The sequence below is a fragment of the Podarcis bocagei genome (assembly GCF_964188305.1).
Source record: "Podarcis bocagei genome assembly, chromosome: 15".
Taxonomy (NCBI): Eukaryota; Metazoa; Chordata; class Lepidosauria; order Squamata; family Lacertidae; genus Podarcis; species Podarcis bocagei.
Genome location: NC_138141.1, coordinates 44150884 through 44172971, shown reverse-complemented (window position 1 = coordinate 44172971; position 22088 = coordinate 44150884). Strand labels below are relative to the sequence as shown.

The 22088-nt window shown below is 51.4% G+C and overlaps 1 protein-coding gene and 1 long non-coding RNA gene across 6 annotated transcripts in view; both read left to right on the top strand.

Moving 5' to 3' along the window:
• Window positions 1-22088, top strand: part of SPECC1 (sperm antigen with calponin homology and coiled-coil domains 1) — a 108802-nt gene that overhangs the window by 65304 nt on the left and 21410 nt on the right. For all 4 annotated transcript variants that reach the window (XM_081171983.1, XM_081171985.1, XM_081171984.1 and 1 more), the window contains 5 exons: window positions 8628-8773; window positions 12644-12744; window positions 16012-16093; window positions 20157-20310; window positions 21110-21212. In XM_081171983.1, coding sequence (XP_081028109.1) covers window positions 8628-8773; window positions 12644-12744; window positions 16012-16093; window positions 20157-20310; window positions 21110-21212 — 586 coding nt within the window. The remainder of the gene's footprint in view (window positions 1-8627; window positions 8774-12643; window positions 12745-16011; window positions 16094-20156; window positions 20311-21109; window positions 21213-22088) is intronic.
• On the top strand, window positions 653-5234 carry LOC308574420. Of its 2 annotated transcripts, XR_014002492.1 has the most exons (3): window positions 653-1672; window positions 1866-2112; window positions 3208-5234. It is a non-coding gene; the product is annotated as an uncharacterized lncRNA (long non-coding RNA). The 2 variants fall into 2 exon arrangements; XR_014002493.1 differs by having other exon boundaries at window positions 653-2112.

The window sequence follows — 22088 nt, the reverse complement described above, 5'->3', positions numbered from 1 at the left end:
GCGCTTCCAGCTGCGATTTTTTGGTCACACCAGCACGTGGCAGAATGTTGGCAACTGACGTTTATTTTAGAGTGTGTGTGCGAAAGAGAGAGACTTACCTCTTTTCTACCTTGGGAGTCAGCTACATTTCATTCAAACATGTTATTGAGGTGGGGGGTGCGTTGCAAGGGGACCTGACAGGTGAGGTCTTTTCAGTAGCGGCTTGGCCTGATTGGCTGCGTGGAACTTCCAGGATCAGAGGCAGTCTATCCTTGATTGCAGGTTTCTGAAGAGCCCCCACAAATGAGGGCTGTGGCCTTCAGCCCTTGTTTGCTGCAGTTGGTCTAGGCTAGGGTTTCTCAAACTTTGGTCCCCCGCCTGTTGTGGGACCACAACTCCCGTCATCCCTGACCACAGGTCCTGCTAGCTAGGGATGATGGGAGTTGTAGTCCAACCACAGCCGATGACCCAAGTTTGAGAGACCCTTGCAGCGTTCGAAGGAACCCAAAGGGTCATCGAATTCAAACCTCTGCAATGCAGGGGTCACTGCTAAGCAGAAAACCGCAGCTGCAAGCAATCTGTTGCCCTTTCACACACGCACAGATATGCACACACAACGGAAATGCCATGTGTCTGTCCCCTGGATGTGTAAAATATCAACCCTAGTTGGGTGCACTCCTGTTCAGACCTGCTCCTTCTTCAGAGTTTCCAGGTCAGGAGATGCAGACGGACTGTTTTTCCTGCCAGGTCTATGATACGGAAAACATGAGATGAGGAACTATCTCTAAAAAAAAACCCTCAAGCCTAACCTGGTTATCCCAAAGGGCATGTTTTCTGTTGAAGGAGTCTCGCTTTATCAACCTGCCTCTCTTGTCTGTTTCGCTCGGTGTTCTCCCCCTTTTCCCCGCCTCTGTCCAGCTTCCTTGTCGTATCGCAAATTCAGTTGCGCCGTGGAACCACCAAGCAGCCAGCAGCGCCGAAACCACCCTGATTCTGCTGACATTTTTTAGTCCGTAACATTGTTCATTACGCGTTGCAGTGGGTCTGGCCCACCCCACACACTTGTGGGGCAGATCCTTCTACTGCATCTCTGGGCATGTGTTGGAGGGGGCAGTTATTTGTCCTCCGCAGACAGCGATACAACTAGACCTCTTAAAGCCAAGGAAACTTTAGCTCTACGGTGCAAATTTGCATAATTTATTTTGCATAATTCGCATAATTATGGAGTGAAGAGAGGTATGAAGGCTCTGAACCTCCTTTCCCCTGACCCCCTCCGTGTGCTTTCAAGAATATCTCTGCCCATCCATAGGGACTAGCAGCTTGCTTTTTCTTTTTGTAAAGGAAAGTTGAGGTCCTCAGTCTACACAGCCTGTCCTGGCCCCCCAAAACTAGCCTCCAACACCTCAAGGGCAGTGGAGGACGCTGTCTTGCCACCAGCCTCAGGGTAAAACTGAGCTGCCGCTCCTGTCGGCCTCTCTTTGGGGGTGCCGTCATTGTGTCCTTCGCCCCAGGCAGCAAACCGCCTGCCCTTCCAGCTTGGAGTGCCTGTCCTTTGACTTCCTTCCGACTTCTTTCCCACAACAACACAAGCCCCCCTTTCTCTCCGCCACTTTCACTCTCAATTCTCTTTCGTTCCCGGAGAGGATACAGAACGCAAACCCCCCGAGGTCTCCAAAGCACACCAGAACTGAAGGTAAGAGGTTCTCTGGCGGTGCAAAGGGCAAAAAACCCACCCCTCACGCCTCCTCCCAGCCCTAACAACCCTCTTCCTTCCCACATTTGTTTTTGCTCTTTGCACATGCCCCGAAGGCTGCATTGTGCTTTAACAATTTTATTTCCATTTGTTTGCTTTCGTTGCTTTTTTAACCTCCCTTTCTCTCTTCTAGAGTCCAGCTTTGCGCTCTGTGTGTGTACTAAGCCCCCTCGTCCGCTGGTGTCTCCCCCTCACGTCCCGTTCCATGTGTGTCGCGGCTGTCCCGTCTTGCAGAGGCTTGAGAAGGCTGCCGGGCTCTCGCTTTTAACGGTCACTCCCAAAAATGGGGGGCGGGGAGGGGAGCCCCCTTGTTTAACACCCCCCCCCCCGTCTCCCTCTTGATCACAGTTTCAGAGGAGCCTGTCTGGAGCGGAGAAGAGGTTTGTTTTGCAGGCGTGATTGGGTTCAACAGCGGTGTGGGTTATGATTTACTATTATTCATTTATTTATCATGTCACTTTCACCCAAAGGCCCAGGGGTGCCTTAAAAGAAATTTAAAACAACTCGCAGCCATAAAAATAAGGTGACACTTCACGTGTCAATAGCCAGAGCAAAAGAGGCGTGTCTTTGGCATTCCCCAAAGGCTGTACAGTGAAGAGGCCAGGCAGCACCTCTGTGGGGAAGGAGTTCCCCAGCTTGGGGGCCATCCCAGAGAAGGCCTCGCTGAGGGTAGAGGAACTACCATGAGCGCCTTTCCCTCTGTCTGTAGGGAAAGAGGCTGTCTATCAAGATATTTGGGGCCTGAGTCATTTAGGCCTTTAAACACCAACGGATAATGGTACAAAAAAACTCTGGGCAGAGTCAAAGGATCTTATTTTGGCAGGAGTCTTGACCATTGTTGGAGGCGATGAGAACCTTTCCAAGGAGGGCCGAGAAGCTGACGATAAAAAAATTGTTTGAAATTCAGGGAGGGAGGTTGTGTGTATTCTGTCTCAGCAATCCATACAACTACTATTCCCTCATGTGAAAAATGGGTCTCAGGGCTGCCTTGCAAAGATCAAAGTCCTTAGTCAACAGCAGCAAATCGTTGCTCCTATCTGCCTCTGATTTCCCATGAATGGTCTGAAAAGGGGCTGTGGGATGAAGACCCCCCCCCTCCAGTTTGCAAGCACTTCCCAGCCTGGTCGCCTGGAGAATGATTCCCCTTGCCACAGGCGACTCCCAGTTCCCGTCAGGCAACAGGGTCAGGGACAATGGGAGCTGGACGCAGAATGCATGGGCCTTCTGGACATTGGTGGACTCCAGTTCCCATCATCCCTGACCATTGGGCTTGCTGGCTAGGGCTGGTGGAAGGAGGGAGTCTACTGACATCTCATCCTTGATGGAGGCAACGCTGCGTGAGCTAGATGCTCCAGTGGCCTGGCTCAGTATACATTTCAGGTGTGGGGGGGTTTCAATTCATCCATTTTTTAAGACTCCGCCTCCTGTCAGCATCCCTTAAAGCTCACCTTTGGTCTCCCTTTCTCTTTCCACAGATCTCTGATCCCAGTCAATTAGCCGGGCCCTGGATGAAACGCACCGCCCAGCCCAGGGGCTCAGGACTGCCACATGTAACAGCTCCTCCTTGAAAACGTGGGTGAAGAATACGGGGTTTTAAACCGGGAAAGAAACATCTGAGCACTTACAACAAAATGATTTTCCTGGCGTTTTCTCCAGACTGCCATTCCTACGTATTCTCTGTCTTTTTTCCCTCTCCGAAACCTAACTTTTTAAGGGGGAGATTTATTCTCCCTGAAGGCTACCTGAAAGCAATATGTGAGAAAGCTGAAGTTTCGGGGTTGCTGCAGACCCCCAGTCTTGCATTCTGATGCTTCGAGGTTTTTAAAACGACCCAGCTCCGGACACGGGAAAGAGCTGCTAATCTGCACACTTGAGGTTCTCCGCTGAGAACAACCTGCCGCCGCACGTACCTCTTTGTTCCAGGTTTGCCACGGCAACTGTCCGCACGGAGCAAATGTCCGTCCGGTGGGGCTGAGTGTTGCCCATCCATCACCCGGCCATCTTCACCTGCCTGGATGCTTCCTCAATGTCCAACGACAGGGACCAGCCACTAGGTGGCAGTGCACGACTTGAAACCCAGAAACCCATTTGCTGTTCTGCAGCCTACGTTCTGCGTACCACTTGCTGCTGCTTTTCCTGAGATCTGAAGACAGGAAAGAAGAAAGGGCAGAGGGCAGTGAGGGTCAAGCGAGGATGCCCTCGGTAGCTGCACTACAGAGCCGTCTTCCTGCGCCCCCACGTCTCCCCCCTTTGCAAACTTGGAAGCTGCTTGAATTCTGACTTGCAGGGGGGAAGCTGTGGGTCTCTCCAACTTGAAGCCACCCTTTTGGATTACAAGAACGCTTTTAAAACGTTGGGCTTGCGTCGCTGGCGTTCTAGCCCGGGAAATGGCTCCTTTTCCCCCCAGACCAAAAGCGCCAAGCTGGTGGATTCCTGGACCCCACGACCCTGCAGGGAGTCCTCTCTACAGAGCTGGCAAAAGGGTGGTCCCATCTATCCCTTGTGAAGGCAATCAGAAATCCACGTTTTGTTTTTATTTTATTCCTCAGAATCTTTACTCAGGGGAAGTCTGTGGCATGACCGGCACTCATCCTGAAATGTCCTGTCTCTGCGCTCTTGCAGAACAGTTGCTGAGAAATTTGCACAAGTAGACTTTGAGGGTCGGCCGCGGCCAGCCTCTGAGCCAAATATGGATCGGAGCCATTTAGCCCTCCAGCCCCAGAGATGCAAGAAAGAGCATGGATGAACAGTGTCTTCTCTCGTTACTTTCCCCTCCCAGGGGTCCTTGGCTTGTTTCCTCCCGCCGCCTTGTCATTGTAACCCCTCTCACAAGTCCCCGGGAGGTAGAATGTTGTGAAATTCCCTTCCAGCCGGTTTCTTTTAAGAAGTGCCGTTTAACTTGAAGATTCGCTTCTTCTTTCCTCTTCTCTTCCCGTCGCATTTTCCTTTTGTGCCGCGACTGTGCGCCTGCAGGCAGGGACTCATCTCTCAACTTGATTGTCTGTATGTAAGCCACTCAGCTTTCGGGCTGAGGAGCGGGTTGCAAACACTCCAGATCAATAACAGCAAGGGGAGGGAAACTTCCAGCCTCGCACCCCTCGTGCCCTTGCGTAGTTTTGCAGAAGGCATTGGGGTGCAGAGGAACACTGGGATCCCAGCAGGACTCTGCTGAGATTGTGCCACACATACGAACTTCAGACACTTTGCTCGATTAGAAGCCCTGAGGTCAAGCCTGGAGGCCCACAACCTCCTCCCATGGGTGGTGGGGAAACCCACAAGTGCATTCGCCATGGGGCAGATCCCACCTGCAGACACTGGTGTGCAATTCGGGAATGCTCTGCGATCGGACCGCTTGACTTCCATACTTGTAAACATGCTTGAACCAGTAACGGCGACAATTTGCTGAGCCACGTGTATGTATGTCTGTGTGTAAGAGAGGGAGGGAGACTAATATTTCAACAAACGTGTACAAAACTGCAAATAAATCTGCGACTGGCAGCCAGGTGCCCTTCTCCGCCTCTTCTCTCTATACCTTTGTCGGTTTAAAATACCTGCTGCGCCTTCCTTAAACATAGATGTGATCACAGCGGATCTCCCGTGTGTGTGCGTGTGTAGATTTCTACCTGGCGAGCGCATCCACACACGTGATGCTGGCTAGCTGCGCGGTAAGGCTGTACTGCTGTTTACGTGAAGCCTCCAGCTCCCAAGGCAGTCTACCTCTGAAGACCATTGGCTGGGGAGCAACGGTGAGAGAGGCAGGCCTTGCCTCCTAGTCCCATGTCTGTGTGTTTTCCAGGAGGCACTGGGGGAAACTGGGTCCTGAAATAGACAGGCTTTTTGTCACATCTGCTGGAGAAAAGCTTCTGTTCTGTGTGAGCGCCTGCTCTTTTTTTGCAGTATGCATATGGAATAGCCACCTGTGCATTCATGCCCAGTAGCCCTTCGAACCCAGTAGAAGGGTTTTGGGGTCTCCAACCTGATGAGCTCCAGATATTTTGGTCCACAACTCCTACCCGCCCCAGGTCCAGACATGGCTACTTGGGCTGGGGGGTGATAGGAGGTGTCGTCCGAAACAGGGCTGTGTCAGCTGGGGTTGATAGGGACTGGAGTCCAAAATGTCTGGAAAAGCAAAGGCCATCTCAGCAGATTGGTGTTTAGCTGGCCGCCTCCTCGGGAAATGCTTAAAAACAACTTTGTCCTCATTTTATCATCACAAGGGGTCGGGCTGGATTATCCATTGGGTCCCTCCCAACGGTACAATTCTGGCATTCCCCACCTGAGCAAACCCTGTGCCATTGTTGCCCCCAAGGCCCCTTTCTCCTCTGGCCGGGGGCACAGCCCCAAGGGGCAATAATAATAATAATAATAATAATAATAACAATAATAATAATAATTATTATTATTATTATTATTATTATTATTTATTTATACCCTGCCCATCTGGCTGAGTTTCCCCAGCCACTCTGAGTGGCTTCCAACAGAATATTAAAATACAATAACCTATTAAACATTAAAAGCTTCCCTAAACAGGGCTGCCTTCAGACATCTTCTAAAAGTCTGGTAGTTGTTTTTCTCTTTGACATTTGGTGGGAGGGCGTTCCACAGGGCGGGCGCCACCACCGAGAAGGCCCTCTGCCAGGTTCCCTGCAACTTGGCTTCTCACAGCGAGGGAACCGCCAGAAGGCTGGCTGGAACCCTCCATCCTCATTCCCCTGCTCCGCTGCCCTCCTGCAGAATCCGGCCTCTGCTTGGCCTTTTGTGCCCTGTTAAAAAACCCCCAGCCCAGCTGCTGCCCCTCGTACGCAGGAGCCGGAAGCACGCCACTCCAGTCTGCTGAAAAGCGAAACTGAAAAAATCCTAGCGGATGTCCCTTGTTCCTAAACTCTGTTCTTTCCGCACCCTGTATTGGATCAGGCCAGGACTGGGGCCATCAGTCCCCAGGGGACTTTTTGCCCCTCTCGCTGCCCTCCCCGTCGCTTTGGCACAAAATCCGGGCACTTGGCAAGGGGCAGGTGGGGCGCTGTTCACCCGCAGACAGTGCCTCCATTGATCTGTGAGCAACCCCACCACCACCACCTCGGCCTGCCGTTCCTTGCCCCCGCTTCCCAGGGGCTCTTGTGCTGCCGAGACAAGGCTGGGATGCCAAAAGGGGGGTGGGAGAGAGAGAACCCCCCCCATGTACACCTCCCCACCCATCCCAAAGTATTCAGTGCCTATTAATAGCCCAGCCAAAGCCACGCAGCTGTTTGGGAATGGACTGGGTGCCAGGGGGAGGGAAAGAGAGAGAATGGGTCTCACGAGGAGAAAAGAGAAGCTCATTCAGCGCAGAATCTGATGGTCTTTCATCCGTCTCGTGTGCCTGTTGTCATCATATCCCCTTTCCTGCATCCACATAAATTCCATCGCAGGTGGCGAGTCACATTTAAAAGCGTTATTAATGGGGAAGCAACCACTGCAGCCACGAGTCTCAAAAACTGACCACTCCAAAAGACCCTAAGTTTGTTGGTTTTCAAGGGGTGCCATAATAATTATACTTCTCGTTAATGTTAAGCCTGGATAAGTTGTTTGGGGAACGGGGACAGAACAGCTGGTGCTCTGCACCTCTTAGAAAATAGCATGAAATGCACCTTCCGCTATCTCAAGGGCTGTCGCTTGGAATATGGAGCAATCTTGTTTTCTCTTGCTCTGGAGGGTGGGGACCCAAACCCAAGTGACAAGAAAGGAGTTCTGGCTAAACAGCAGGAAGAACTTTCTGACAGTAAGAGCTGTTCAACTGTGGAACGGTCTCCCTTGGAAGGTGGTGGTCTCTCCTTCCTTGGAAGTTTTCCAGCAGAGGTTGGACGGCCATCTGTCATGCATGATCTAGTTGCAGATGCCCTCTTATCAGGAAGTCCATTCTCCACAGTGTGGGAATCAGGCACCTCCTAACCTTTGAAACTCTCTTCCACTGCATATCAAGCGCGTAGACCGTGGCTCTTCAATCCTGCTTTGGCAGTCAATGTTCCTTTTGCCGACAGCAAATTATAAAGCTGTGGGGAAAATTCAGCAAGAAATGATGATAATATTGAGCTTTTGCATTATCTCTGTCCTCCTTAACGTTATTTGACAGTGCTTTTACATTATTTCTGTCACCCTTGTCATTATTTTATAGCGCTTTTACTTTATCTCTGTCCTCATTATTCTGCATTGCTTTTACACTATCTTTGTCAGTGGGTCAGTGTTGGTATAAGGATGGGTCAATCTTGTCAATTTCGGTCTCTCATTTTTCTCCTCCTTCAGTTCATTCTGCCACACTCCTGCATCTGTTTGCTGTTCATTTTTTCCAAATCCTCATGAAAACCCTTCATCGTTTTTAGGGAATATTTCTCCCAATATAGACACCTTTTGTTTTTGCAGGCAATTCCCCCCTCACGTAATGCCTTTTTGTGTGCTGTTTTCGCCCGGACACACGAGTGGGGAACCTTTGGCGCCCTGATGTTGCTGCGCTGCAACTCCCAGCAGCTCCAGCAAGCATGGCCAATGCCAGTGATGGGAGTTCTAGTTCAGCAAGATCTGGAGGGCCAAAGGTTCCCCACATTACCCCATTTTGTTCCATTTGAAGAACTGCAGCACAAAATCCAGAGACGTGCAGTTTTCTAAAGCCAGCTGCACATTTGTTTCCCCACATCGTTTCAGGATTGTGAGGGGGTTGGGCTAGATGACCTTTGGGTGTCCCTCCCATCTGTACAACTCGATGATTCCAGGAGGCGGGAAGGAGTTTAAAATGCAGACAAACGCAGGCAAAATCCCAGGGCCTGTGCTTTTTCACACCCACCCCACCAGGGTTTCCACTCAGGAACTCAAACAGATCGAGAGGATTCCTCCCTCTCACCTCCCTCTCATCTCTTCCTTCCAGGCCAACCATCGAGGTGATGGACGCAGTCGAGGCGGATCCCGCCAGCCGCTGGCAGGGGGTCTCCGTCAGCCGCGCATCGCCGACGCCCCCCGAGTCCCTGGCTACCGTCAAATCGTTGATCAAGACGTTCGACTTGGGGTGCCCAGGTAAAAAACCCCAAAACGCCACGGAGCTGAGGGTCTCTTATTTCTCTGACAACATGTCTTCTTGCGCCCCACCCAGCTCTCATTTGCATTTCCTGTTTGGATTTGTTTGCAAATGCCTTTATACATGCACCATCTCTTGAAATGTCAGGACTCTGTGCAGCACTATGCATGCGGCAAAACAGCATTTTAAAACAGTGCAAAATGGTGATTTTAAAATGCAGGGCGGCAGTTCTGTGCTATATCAATCACTGCACAGACACTGTCACAGTAAATAAATCCATCCGGTTTTATCCTAATCAAAAACCCTGGATGAATGGAGAGGTCCAGTGCCTGTTGCGGGAAAGGAACAGGGCTTTCAGGTCGGGCGAGGTGCAGCTTTACAGTGTGGCAAGAGCAAACTTGAAGAGGGGTATTCGACGGGCAAAACTGGATTATAGGCAGAGGATTGAGGATAATTTAAGGAGCAACAACATAAGACAGATGTAGCAGGGGATTCAGCATATTACCAGCTACAAACCTAACCTTGGTGCTGTCAACGGTGACCCCTTGCTGGCGGAGGAGCTTAACCTCTTCTTTGCTCGCTTCGAGAAGGAGCCACCTGAGACGCCGGTATTACAGCCACCAGCCCATAGGGGCCCCTCATTCACTGTAGAGGAGCACGAGGTGAGACAAGTATTGAGGATGGTGAATCCGAGGAAGGCGGCTGGACCTGATGGCATCACTGGAAAGGTGTTGAAGGGCTGTGCGGATCAGCTGGCGAGGGTCTTTACTAAGATCTTCAACAAGTCCTTACACCAGTCTATTGTCCCACCCTGCCTGAAGTCGTCAACTATTGTCCCTCTGCCTAAAAAATCCACAATCAGTAGTTTGAATGACTACAGACCAGTTGCACTGACTCCAATCATCATGAAGTGTTTTGAGAAACTGGTGCGCCGTCATATTATTTCTTGTCTTCCATCAACTTTTGACAACTACCAGTTTGCATACAGGGCAAATAGATCCACAGAAGACGCTATCACCACCACTCTCCATGCTGCTCTGTCCCATCTGGAGCAGCCGGGGAATTATGTGAGGCTGCTGTTTGTGGATTTTAGCTCTGCTTTTAACACTATCCTCCCCCATAGACTGGTGTCCAAGCTAGAGACGATTGGACTCCCCAACTCCACCTGTCTCTGGGTTTTGGATTTTTTGTCAGAACGTTCTCAGAGGGTTAGAGTAGGGTCACATGTGTCCACAGCCCTTAGCCTTAACACCGGCTCACCACAGGGTTGCGTGTTGAGTCCCCTGCTCTATGCTCTCTATACGTATGACTGTACAGCCATCTACTCCAGCAACAAAATCATTAAGTTTGCTGATGATACTACGGTGGTGGGGCTCATTTCAGGAGGGGATGAGTCCGCCTATCGGGACGAGGTGGAGCGGCTCTGTGTTTGGTGTGGAGAGAACAATCTGGCTCTTAATACGGCTAAGACCAAGGAATTGGTGGTGGATTACAGGAAAAAAAAGGCGGACATTCAGCCCTTGTATATCAACGGGGAACGGGTGGAGAGGGTGGCGGAATACAGGTTTTTGGGAGTAGCTATCGATCAGGGCATGACTTGGAGCGCACATACCACTGCTCTGGTGAAGAAGGCCCAGCAGAGAATTTATTTCCTCAGACTTTTAAAAAAGAACAATCTGAGTGAGAGACTGCTGGTGTCCTTCTACCGAGGCTCCATAGAGAGCATACTTACATACTGTATTTGTGCTTGGTTCTCCAGTTGTACAGCTAGGGAGAGGAAGGTGCTCCAGAAGGTCATAACCACAGCCCAAAGGATTATTGGTCACCCTCTCCCACCTTTGGAAGAACTGTACGGTTCCCGTTGCCTTAGGAAAGCAAACAACATCCTGCAGGATCCATCTCACCCGGGATACAGTCTGTTTGCACTACTGCCTTCTGGCAGGAGGTATAGAAACATCAAGTCAAGGACAAATAGACTGAAAAACAGTTTCTATCCAAGAGCTGTGGCCTTTTTGAATGCTGTAACTCGATAGTGAGATCTGGGAGTTTTTGGGGGTGGGTGTGGGTGTGGTTGGAAGGTGGTTTGTTTGGTTGTTGTTGTTGTTTTGCTTTTGTTGTTTTTAAGGGATGGCATCCAATTTCGTTGCACTTGTGCAATGTTGCACTAGTGTAATGACAATAAAGAATCTATCTATCTATCTATCTAATCAGGAGGAGAGACTCCTGCAGTTGCGCTAAAATCCTGCTTGTGGGCTTCCCATAATGGGCATCTGGTTAGCCACTGGGAAAACAGGGTGCTGAGGGGCCCCCTTTGGCCTGATCCAGCAGCCCGGCTGTTTCAATGCCATAGATGGAACCCGGGACCTCCATGCCAACAGATGCTTTGCTGCTGAGCTGCAATCCTTCCTATATACGCTGAGTCAAACCTTGCGTTTTAGACTGAAAACAAGGAGTGCTGCTGGATCAGACCAGCTTCCCTGCTTCCAACAGGGGACAGCCAGTTGCCTCTGGGAATCCTGCAGTCAGGCATTACAGGGCTTTCAGGGTGGATTTAAAAGGGGTTGGGCAAATCCATGCCTAAGGATAAGGCTGTCAATAGCTACTAGCCACAACGGCTAGGCCCTCCCTACGCTGTCTGATGCAGAACACCCCTGAATACAGTGGTGCCTCGCAAGACAAAATTAATCCATTCCGCGAGTCTCTTCGTCTAGTGGTTTTTTCGTCTTGCGAAGCAACCCTATTAGCGGCTTAGTGGATTAGCGCTATTAGCGGTTTAGCGGCTATTAAAGGCTTAGCGGCTATTAAAGGCTTAGCGTATTAGCGGCTAAAAGGCTATTAGCGGCTTAGAAAAAGGGGGGAAAGCGGGGGAAAATCGGAACACTCGCAAGATGTTTTCGTCTTGCAAAGCAAGCCCATAGGGAAAATCGTCTTGCGAAGTAGCTCAAAAACGGAAAACCCTTTCGTCTAGCGGGTTTTCCGTCTTGCGAGGCATTCGTCTTGCGGGGCACCACTGTACCACTAACTGGGAATCACAAGTGGGCAGAGCGCTGTTTGAACTCGGGTCCTGCTTACGGGCCGCCCATTGGGGCACCTAGTTGGCCTGTGTGAGGACAGGATGCTGACCCAGATAGGCCTTGTTCGGCCTGACCCAGCAGCCAGACTCTTCCTGCAGCCCTTTATAACACACTGCCTTCCATTAGACCTCACTTACCATCTTTTTTTAAAAAATAATTTTTATTGAATGAGACCTCACTTACCATCAGTGATGGCAGCATGTAGCCCTAGGCCTAGCTGGCACCTAGTTGGCCACATTGAGGGCAGGATACTGGCCTAGATTGGCCCTCTTGGGCCTGATTTATATCTGGCGTCCATTTATATCTTGCTGCCCTCAGTTGCCATTTGACTTCACTTGCCATCAATGATGGCAGCGTGCAGCCAAATCCAGTTAGCCACCGTGAGAGCTGGATGCTGGCCCAGAAGGGGCCTCCTTTGGCCTGATCCAGCAGCCAGGCTCTTCCTGCAGCCATTTATGTCATGCTGCCCTCACTCTCCATTAGACCTCACTTGCCATCAGCGATGGCAGCATGTAGCCCTAGCTCTGGTTGGCCACAGTGAGGGTAGGATGCCAGCCTAGATGGCCTCCATTAGGCCTGGTCCAGCAAGGCCGCCTCTTCTTAGGCCCATTTACATCACCACACTGCCCTCACTCTCCATTAGACCTCACTTGCCATCAGTGATGGCAGCAACCAACACCAGCACCTCGTCAGCCACAATGAGTGGACTTGGCGGGTCCCCTTTTGGCCCGATCCACCAGCCTGTTCCTCTGCCCTTCCACAAAGACCAACCAGCTGCTTTCTCTTCCCTCGCAGGTGGTCCGGGGCAAAGCGTTCCTGTCCACAAGGTCTCCCGGAGCCCCCTCAGCGGCATTCCCACCAGGACAGCTCCAGCAGCTGCCGTCTCACCCATCCAGGTACGGAAGAAGCAGCCCCCTCCCTTCCTTTGTGGTCTTTGGGTGCTGGACGGACTTCAGGGAGCCTTTTATGGCAGGGGAAGAGAGAGATTTGGGGGGGGGGGGTTCAGCACGTCGCCACCAGGAAGGGGAAATGGATCTGTTTGTTTCTTTTCTGCAAAGGCACCAAATACCGGCAGATCAAAGCGAAGCCCTTGGTGGGGCCCAGCGAAAAGCCCCCTCCCCCCTTCTGACCGCCTCTTGGAATCCAGCAGCGGAGGTCACTTTGGGGGCCGTCTTCCAAATAATAACAACGATCTGGTTTTGATCTCCCCCCGCCCTGCTCCCCAGAGCCCTAATAAACAATAAATGCTGAGGGCGTGGGCGGTGATGGGGAGGGCAGGGGCCAAAACCTTGGGGCGCGTGCAGAGAGATATGCAGAAGTCGGGAAGAGAGAGCCAGGCCAAGAGCCAAAGTCCCCTCTGTTCAAAGGGGCCCCGAAGAGTCATCTAGTCCAACCCCCTGAAATGCAGTGGGGAGGTGGGTTCAGTTTTCAACTCTAAATCTATTTCCAGTCTGACCTTTTTCAAAAATCCTCCCACCCTCAAGGTTTTTAAAAAAGTTTTAAACGTTTGCCTTCCTTCGCTGCTCCTTCGGGTTTGTTTCTTCAATTGAGTTTTGTACGGACTCAGGCAGATAAATGCCGTGATGTGTTGGGCAGGCGGACCCTGAGTTGTGTCGCTTCCCCTAAAGAAATAAAGCGTGATCCCCGCCCTCCTCCTTCTGAGCTCAAGTTTAGCAGAGTTTCTTTAGGTTTAGCTAAGATGGAAGGGAAAGATTAGTCAGACCCCAGGAAGCTGCCTTATACCATTGATCCATCCAGCTCAGTATTGCCTGCACTGACTGGCAGCAGCTTTCCAGGGCTTCAGACAGGGAGTCTCTTTCCCAGCCCTTGCCCAGAGTTGCCGGGGATTGAACCTGCAGCGCTGTCTTCATCTAATGCAAATGCTCCACTGCTGGGCTGCGGCCCTTTGCCCTGCCTCTCCTGACACGCGATGAAGATCGGTGCTGAGTGTTCGCTGTCCTCCTGCAGACACGCTGTGTTCTCCCTGCCCTCCGTGTTTCTGTTCTTTCTTTACTAACTGCTCATCCTCAGGTGATCATGCAGAGACGCACCCTCCCTCTCCCTCTTCGGGAATCGTCTGCCCATCCCTGAGCACCTGGGGTGATATAACAACTAGCTTAGGGTGGTGTTTTCCAGAGTGATCCATCTGGAGGAACTGGTAATTTATGAAACAATGGAAGCAGGAGGGGAGACTCCCTTCCACCCCACCCAAGACAGGTGCTCCATTCGAGCGGGTTCCACCGCCCAGTTTTGGGGCTGCGTTTTTTTGCCCCAGGAAGCTGCAAGGGACCAGCTCCTCTCCTTTTTCGTCCGCCTGCCATATTTGCAGCACCCCCAGGATGCTGGATGATGCCCAGAGTGAGGAGAACCCCGAAAGGAGCTCTGCTTCAGTTTGGAGGGGCTTCGGACCACACAAGCCACTGTGGTGCAGTGCTTAAGAGTGCCGGACGCAGGAGACGAGGTGTTCAAATCCCCACTCGGCCACAAAACTTTCACTGGTGGTGATCTTGGAACACTGCTTGCCTCTCAGCTACCTCGCAGGGTTGTTGTGGGGGTTAATAGAGGAGTTGTTGTTGTTTAGTCGTGTCCGACTCTTCGTGACCCCATGGACCAGAGCACGCCAGGGACTCCTGTCTTCCACTGCCTCCCGCAGTTTGGTCAAACTCATGCTGGTAGCTTCGAGAACACTGTCCCACCATCTCGTCCTCTGGCGCCCCCTTCTCCTTGTGCCCTCCATCTTTCCCAGCAACAGGGTCTTTTCCAGGGTGTAATAGAGGAGAGGGAGACCCATGTATGCCACCTTGAGCTCCCTGGAGGAAAAGGTGTGACACCAAGGTGGGATCTACGGGTATAGGGTGCTTTAATAACAAATTTAATAACAAATAAAATAAAATAAAAAATCATAGAGTTGGAAGGGACCCTGAGGATCATACAGTCCAACCCCCTGCGATGCGGGAAATATGCAGTCGTCTCATACGTAGATTGAACCTGCAACCTTGGTGTTACCAGCACCACACTCTAACCAACTGAGCTATCCAGGCACAGTTAATAATAATAACAATTGGGGTCTATCAAGGCGCACACTGGACTGGCTATCATCCAGTTTTCAAACAAGACAGGAAACTAGAATCCCGAGGGAATCCTAATTCTCTGCCTAGGGGGAAAAAAAAGAAAAATGACTCGTGTGATGTGCAGGAGTTGTTTTCAAAAGGCCTTGTGAAGTTTTTGGTTCTGGTTTTTTTGTGTGTTTTTTTTACATTTTTGTGCAGCCAGACAAGATCAGTGGCCCGGCGGCTGGTTTAGACCAGTGGCCCATCTATCTAGTCCAGCATCCTGCTCTCTCTCACCTTGGCCGACCAGGTGCCCTTCATGGGAAACAGCGGGACCTGAGTTCAAGAGCCCTCTCTCCCCTCTGGCAGTTTCCAGCAATTGGTATTCAGAAGCCTGGCTGCCTCCAACCGTGGAGGCAGAGTGTAGCCATCATCACTGATGGCCCTTCTCCTCCATGAATCTGTGTGAAGAAGTCTTTTAGAAGACAGCTGAAGGCAGCCCTGTTTAGGGAAGCTTTTAATGCTTGATTTATTACGGTATTTTAATATTTTGTTGGACGCCGCCCAGAGTGGCTGGGGAAGCCCAGCCAGATGGGCAGAAAATAAATAATTTTATTATTATTATTATTACTATTATTATTATTATTATTAGTCCTGAACCTCCCAACATCCATCTTCAATGGGTGTCCAGTGGTGTTCTCATGTTAGGACAGAGAGAAAAGCTTTCCTCTCTCCACTTTCTCTGTGCTGGGCATAATTTTGCCAACTTCTCTCATGTCCCCTCTTGCCTCTTCTCTACACTAAAAAGCCCCAAATACTGCAACCTTTCCCCAGAGGGGAGGCTCTCCGTCTCCACCAATCCCCCCTCTGTGCCTGTTCTGTGTTTCCATGAAACAAGCCCCACACATATCCCTGGGGGCATATTCTCCCCCACCTCCCAATTCAGAGCAGAATCTGCCTGGGGAAAAATTGGCTGAATGTGTCTTGACAGCAACCAGATGGGAGCTTCCTTCTGCTGGGGGTACATACCTTCTGTCTTTGCAGATGTATGGTTTAACCAGCCGTGTAACCGGCTAAATTCTGTGGTCGTTTCTCTCTCTGTTTTGGTTGCAGAGACACTCCACCTTCAGCAACCCAAAGCCCTCTGGGAAGGCATTTTCCAAGCACGCTGATCTTCCAGAGCTTCCCTTGGCAGGTGAGTTGTAAGAATAGCAAGCAAGGCCTTCTGGATGCAACACCTCCACCTTCTAATATCAGGTGCTACCACAGGCCAGTTCCCCACCAGCCTACCTTCAACCAGCCCCAATCGCCCTGCTTTTCTACTCGCAACCAGCTCAGTGGGGGTGGCTTCTTTTTCTATCTCAACGTTTCTCCTTGCAGAACCCATCACGGCTTAGGACCCTCGTACCTACGAGACCGCCTCTCCCGGTATGCCCCACAGAGGACCTTAAGGTCCATAAATAGCAACACCCTAGAGGTCCTGTTCCTTAAGGAAGTCAGATTAGCCTCAGCCAGAGCCAGAGCCTTCTCAACACTGGCCCCGGCCTGGTGCAACGCTCCGTCTCATGAGACCAGGGCCCCGTGGGATCTGATTTCTTTCCGCAGGACCTGTAAGACAGAGTTGTTCCGCCTGGCCTTTGGCTTGGAATCAACTTGATCCCCTCCCCCCTTTCCTTTTTTCCTTTCTCCTTCTGTGATGGAACTCCTATTTGGGGACTTCCCTGGCTTTTTTTCTGGCCTACGTATGACGAGTCTGGATAGTTAGCCTTGGTGAAGACTTGACGTTTTCATCCCCCCAAAAGTTTTTGAGTTTCTGCTGAAATGAGGCCGCATTTTAATGTTGTATTTTAATCTTTTTAAAGTTGTATTTCAATCAATTGTTTTATATCTGGTGTTAGCCGCCCTGAGCCCGGTCTTGGCTGGGGAGGGCGGGGTATAAATAAAATTTATTATTATTATTATTATTATTATTATTATTATTATTATTATTATTATTAAGGAGGATGCTGGGTGCAAAATGAGAGCCAATTGCCTCCGGCTGCCATTGGTTCTGGCGCCACCTACTGTTCAGCTCCCTGTTTTCCACCCTGCCAGCCCCAGCCAGAGTAGAGGGGCCGACTTTCTTAGTTGTTTTTTGTGTGTGTGTGTGTGTGTGTGTGTGTGTGTGTGTGTGTGTGTGTGTGTATGTGTCCCACCTCTTGCCACTGAGATGGGCGACTGGTTTTGAGCCTGATATGATCAGGGGCGCTTAGACTCCCTCCCCGCACAGTTCCTTCCTTTTTCTCTGCGCTTTCCCTCCCTCGATGCCCGTCGGGCAGTGCTGTGGCTCGGAAGGATGAGTCACAGCCAGCCACCCTCCCAGGCTGCGTGCGTATGGGGGGGTCCGCTTCCCCACCCCCAGCGCCTCCTGGCTCCTCTTGAGAGAACAGCAATAGCCCGTGGGGTTCTTCAGCGATCTGACAGCAGCCCAAGCTCCCCTTGTCCAAAGACATTTGAATCCCCTGCGTTGTGTGGGTGTCATCTGCTGAAAAGAGCATCAGCCTCAAAAGGCACTGACGGCGCAAAGGCCGGCCGGCCACACACTCTTTGGCAACGCTGGGATTTAGGGGGACAGCCAACGAGGCCGAATGTTGGAAGACTCAGGGCAGATAAAAGAAAAGTCATTTTATTCACTTATTCAGAGTCGTAGGTCACAAACAACAAATGACAAATCTTAAAACCGAATAGAGTCGCAGGCCAAAATGCATACATATGTATGGGTGGAAGAAGCTTGCAAGTAATTCGCAATTAAGAGTCACATATCTCTTTTTGCAGTGCGGAAAGAGAATCTTGCAACCCTGTAGCTGAAGCGTTTCTTATCAAGTCCCACCGAGCGCCATTGGGACGTTCTGCTGATTTTATGAGTGATCTTTTCTGAGTGCAAATGAGTTCCTCTCCTGGTTACCTAAGTCAGGGCTGATGGGATGTGGAGGCCGAGAAGCCCTATAGAGGACCACAGGCTCCCCACCTTATTGCGTTGTGAATCTCCTCTTCTTTTCTAACTAGGAGACTGCAGCCGTCAGTATGAGGGGTCCATCCACTCCTACAGGCAGCAGCAAGATTCTCCATTTTTGAGTGAACATGCGGGGGATTACAGGCAATCCTTTCCCCCCCACAGGGGTTATGTTTCGGACCCCCTTGCACGTCAGCAGGACCCGTGTAAAGTGTTCTGCCCCGCCCTGCCCCCATTATGCCCTTTTAGTGACATTTTAGGGTCACTTTTGGGGTTCGGCGCCGTGTGTGTATGCGCCACCGCATGCAGATCATTTGTTGCCTGACTGGCAGACTTCCGGTTTGCAGGAACTCCTATTTTAATTAACACTCCCCCAATGGCTACAGTATGTTTTACCTTCACTCTTGAAGGCATTAATGCCTCTAAATCCCAGTTGTTAGGAGTCACCAGAGTGGAAAGAGTGCTGTTGCGCTCAGGCCTTGCATGCGGGGGCTGTTCCTTGCGGGTGTCCGGTTTCTCCCACCCGAGGCAGCTATGCCCACCAACCTGGGGGGCTTTAAGAGAGGTTTAGACTCACAGAATCGCAAATTCACGGAGGAGGGTGAAGCTGTGGCTGGCTGCTAGCCGCGATGGCAATGTGCTACCTCCCCTCTCGGAGGCAGTATACTGGGGAATCGCAAGCTGGGAAGGAGTTGCTGCTGCACTCAGGGGCAGCTTCCGGGGATTCCTGCTGTGACATCTGGCTGGCCATCATGGACTAGACGGGCCTCCTTTGCCCGCTGCTCTTGTGACGTCGTTCTTACCCTCGTGGTTTTTACACTGACTTACACAACCGGCCCACCTATGTCAGTATTGTCCACTTCCCCTCTGCGTCTTGTCCAACGGCACTGGCAGCAACCAATCCCTCCAGCGGGTCTCCGCACGCCCAGTTTTCCTCGGGATGGCATTGGTTGCTTTTTTAGAGAAGCAGCTTTTTAAAATGAGGAACCAAAGAACCTGGGGAAGAAAAAAAAGGAAGGTGCCTTGCTCTACGCGCAGGGGAGACTTTTTTTCTCAGTGCTGCCGCGAGGGTCATTAAAAAGGGTGCCGTTTCCTGGATCTTCCTGCAGTTGCAGAACAGCCATTACCTTAATTGAGCAAATAGTCAGACACAGCAGAGGAGGAGCAGAGGGAGACCGCAGGCGTCTCCTTGCTGCAGCCGTGGAGTAAATGGCCAGGGAGGATCTGAGCCAGGGATCTCTCGGTGGGGTGGGCAGAGGTGGCAGAGTAAACTCCTGTTTACTGGAACAGCCATAAGACAGCAGGATGTGTGACGTCCTTTTGTTAAGTCCTCTAATGCTCCTCAGTCGTTGCTTCCTGTATTGCAAACTCAAGCCCCCCCCGGGCCTGAACGTTGCGTGGTCTTCACTTCTCTCCTGCAGCCCTTGCTGCAAGGCCAGCCACCGCCAACCTGGTGCCCGCCAGATGTTCTGCGCTGCAACTTCCATCAGACCCCAGCCAGCATGGCAAAAAGTGTGCGAGAGACAGAGAGCTTACGGCTAAGCTTTGCAGCAGCAGAAGAAAACATTTCTCTGCGTTTACTTCTTTGCTGTAGAAAAGGGGTTGACTCTGAGCAGGAAAAGGCAAGCTTGGGTTCACACATGGAGAGTATGTGCTCTGTGCGCCAAAGCCCTGAGTGGTGGGGGCTTTTTGGAGGGAGACCCTCCTCTTTGCAGGGGGTTTGTGTGGAGGGCAGAGGTATGTTCTTGAAATCAGCTCATACAACAGGGGTAGGCAACCCAAGGCCCGGGGGCCGGATGTGGCCCAATCATCACCTCAGTCTGGCCCACGGACAGTCCAGGAATCAGTGTGTTTTTACACGAGTAGAATGTGTGCTTTTATTTAAGATGCACCTCTGGGTTCTTTGTGGGGCCTGCCTGGTGTTTTTACATCAGTAGAACATGTGCTTTGATTTAAAATTCATTTCTGGGGCATAGGAATTCGTTCATATTTTTTTCCCAAAATATAGTCCGGCCCCCCACAAGGTCTGAGGGACGGTGGACCGGCCCACGGCTGAAAAGGGTTGCTGCTCCCTGTCATAGAATCACAGAATTGTAGTGGGAAGTGACCCCCCAAGGCAGGAATCACAAAGAACCCCCAGCAGGTGGCCCTCTGCTTAAACAAGGCAGGAGAGCCCTGCCGCCAGGCATACACCAGCAGCCCCCACCCCAAAGAGGCATCATGTTTGCAAATGACGGTTCCTTGTCTCTCTCCTCTCCCCACCAAGACTTGCTGAAAGGGAGAAGTGAGGACCTGAAGCCAGACCACTTTCTCCGCAAAAGCCCCTCGCTGGAGTCCCTGAGCAAACCGCCCTCCATGTCCTTCTCCGGCAGGATGCTCACCTCCACCCACAGTGGCCTGAAACCCCCCAGCAAGCTCAGGTAAGCGAAACGGAAGCTGAGCTGAAAGAAAGGAAGGGGGTGGGGATTGGAGGCTGCCTTTGCCTGAGCCAGGCCATTAGGCCCTATATTGCCTACACTGGCTGGCAGAGGCCCCTAGGGTTTCAGGCCGCCCCCCCCCCAGCCGTGCCTAGAGAGGCTGCCAGGGACTGAACCGGGGACATCTGGCATGTAGTGCCGGTGCTCTGCCACTGAGCCAATGCCTCTCATGCGTGCCGTCATCTAGCCCAACCCCTTGAAATGCAAGAATCTTTCACACCACGTGGGGCTTGAACCCACAGCCCTGAGATTAAGAGCCTCATGCTCTACCGATCGAGCTCTGCAGCCTCAACTCAGATGTCACCTGTTCAACACCTGGTGGCACCTATTTGTTTATTTATAATACATAAAGCTATTAAAACACTACCAAATCATAAAGTGCAAAGCAGATGGCCCACACGGCCGATTTTAGCAGCGTAGGACTGAGCATGCTCAGTGGTGGGCATGGCCATTTTGGGGACGGGGAGGGCATGATGGACTCTCCCAAAGAGGGCACAGCTGGCTAAAATAGGAACCTGCCACATTTCCCCTCTCTGTGCGTTTTCCTTATAGCAAATGCATAAATTGGCCACCAGTTCCCTAACACTGGCGCCATTTCTGCCGGGTTGCGTGTATGGTGTGTTTTTCGGTGTGGGGGGCACAAGGGGATGGCAGCCATCCCTGGCCCCTTTTCAGAGCGGAGCAGTCCAAGCGGAGTAACGGGAGGTTTGTTAACAAAACTTTTTCCTCTTCCTGGTTCCAGCGTGGAGAGGAAGGACCCTTTGGCTGCTTTGGCGAGGGAGTATGGCGGCTCCAAGAGGAACGCCCTGCTGAAATGGTGTCAGAAGAAAACAGAGGGGTACCCAGTAAGTGAATGGGCGGCTTGCTTGCGTGGGTGGCTGAGTTGCTTGCTTGTCACAAAGGGATCATTTTGCCCCAAAGCACCACTGTGGCAGCAGCCAAGCACTTTCCTTCTGGGTGCTCACAATAGTACATAAAAACTGGAGCCTGCATTTGAGTGGGGGCATGGAGTATATTTCCCTTTGCTCCTCAGACAATATGTGCACCCTCTTCTCCAGCAATCGCCGATTCCCTTGGCAACATGGGATGCTAAAAATCAAGTTTCCCGTCCTCATGATTCTGAATTAAGAGCTGGTTTATGTAGGAAGCTGCCGTAGTCAGACCCTTGATCCAACCAGCTTGGTATTGTCGACACTGGCTGGCAGCGGCTCTCCAGGGCTTCCCGACAGGAGTTCTCTCCCAGACCTGCCCAGAAGTGTCAGGATTGAACCCGAGACTGTCTGCATGCAAAGCAGGTGCTCTCCCACTGACTATGGGGAAAAACCCACTCTTGGACGCAGAACTTTTAAGCACAGACCTTGCTTGGAAAGAGCAAGGCAAAAGATAAATGTGGATTATGCCATGGCAGCAAGTGAGACTCTGGGCCAACTAGCTCAGCAGTGCCCACTCTGACTGGGTCGCCAGCCTGCCTGTTTAAAGCAGCATTTCTACAATGAATGCATTTCAACACATTTTGCAGGCTGCACAGTAGATTGCCCTACGGAGCAGGCGAGACAGGACACTGCTGGCCTCGTTCATTGCTGGGCTTACTTGGAACTGAAGGTCTTAGAATCATAGCAGAGCTGGAAGGGAATCCAGGGGTCATCTAGTCCAACCCCCCGCAGTGCAGGAATCTCAGCTGAAGAATCCCTGACAGATTCCTAGTGCCTGATCTGTTTCCT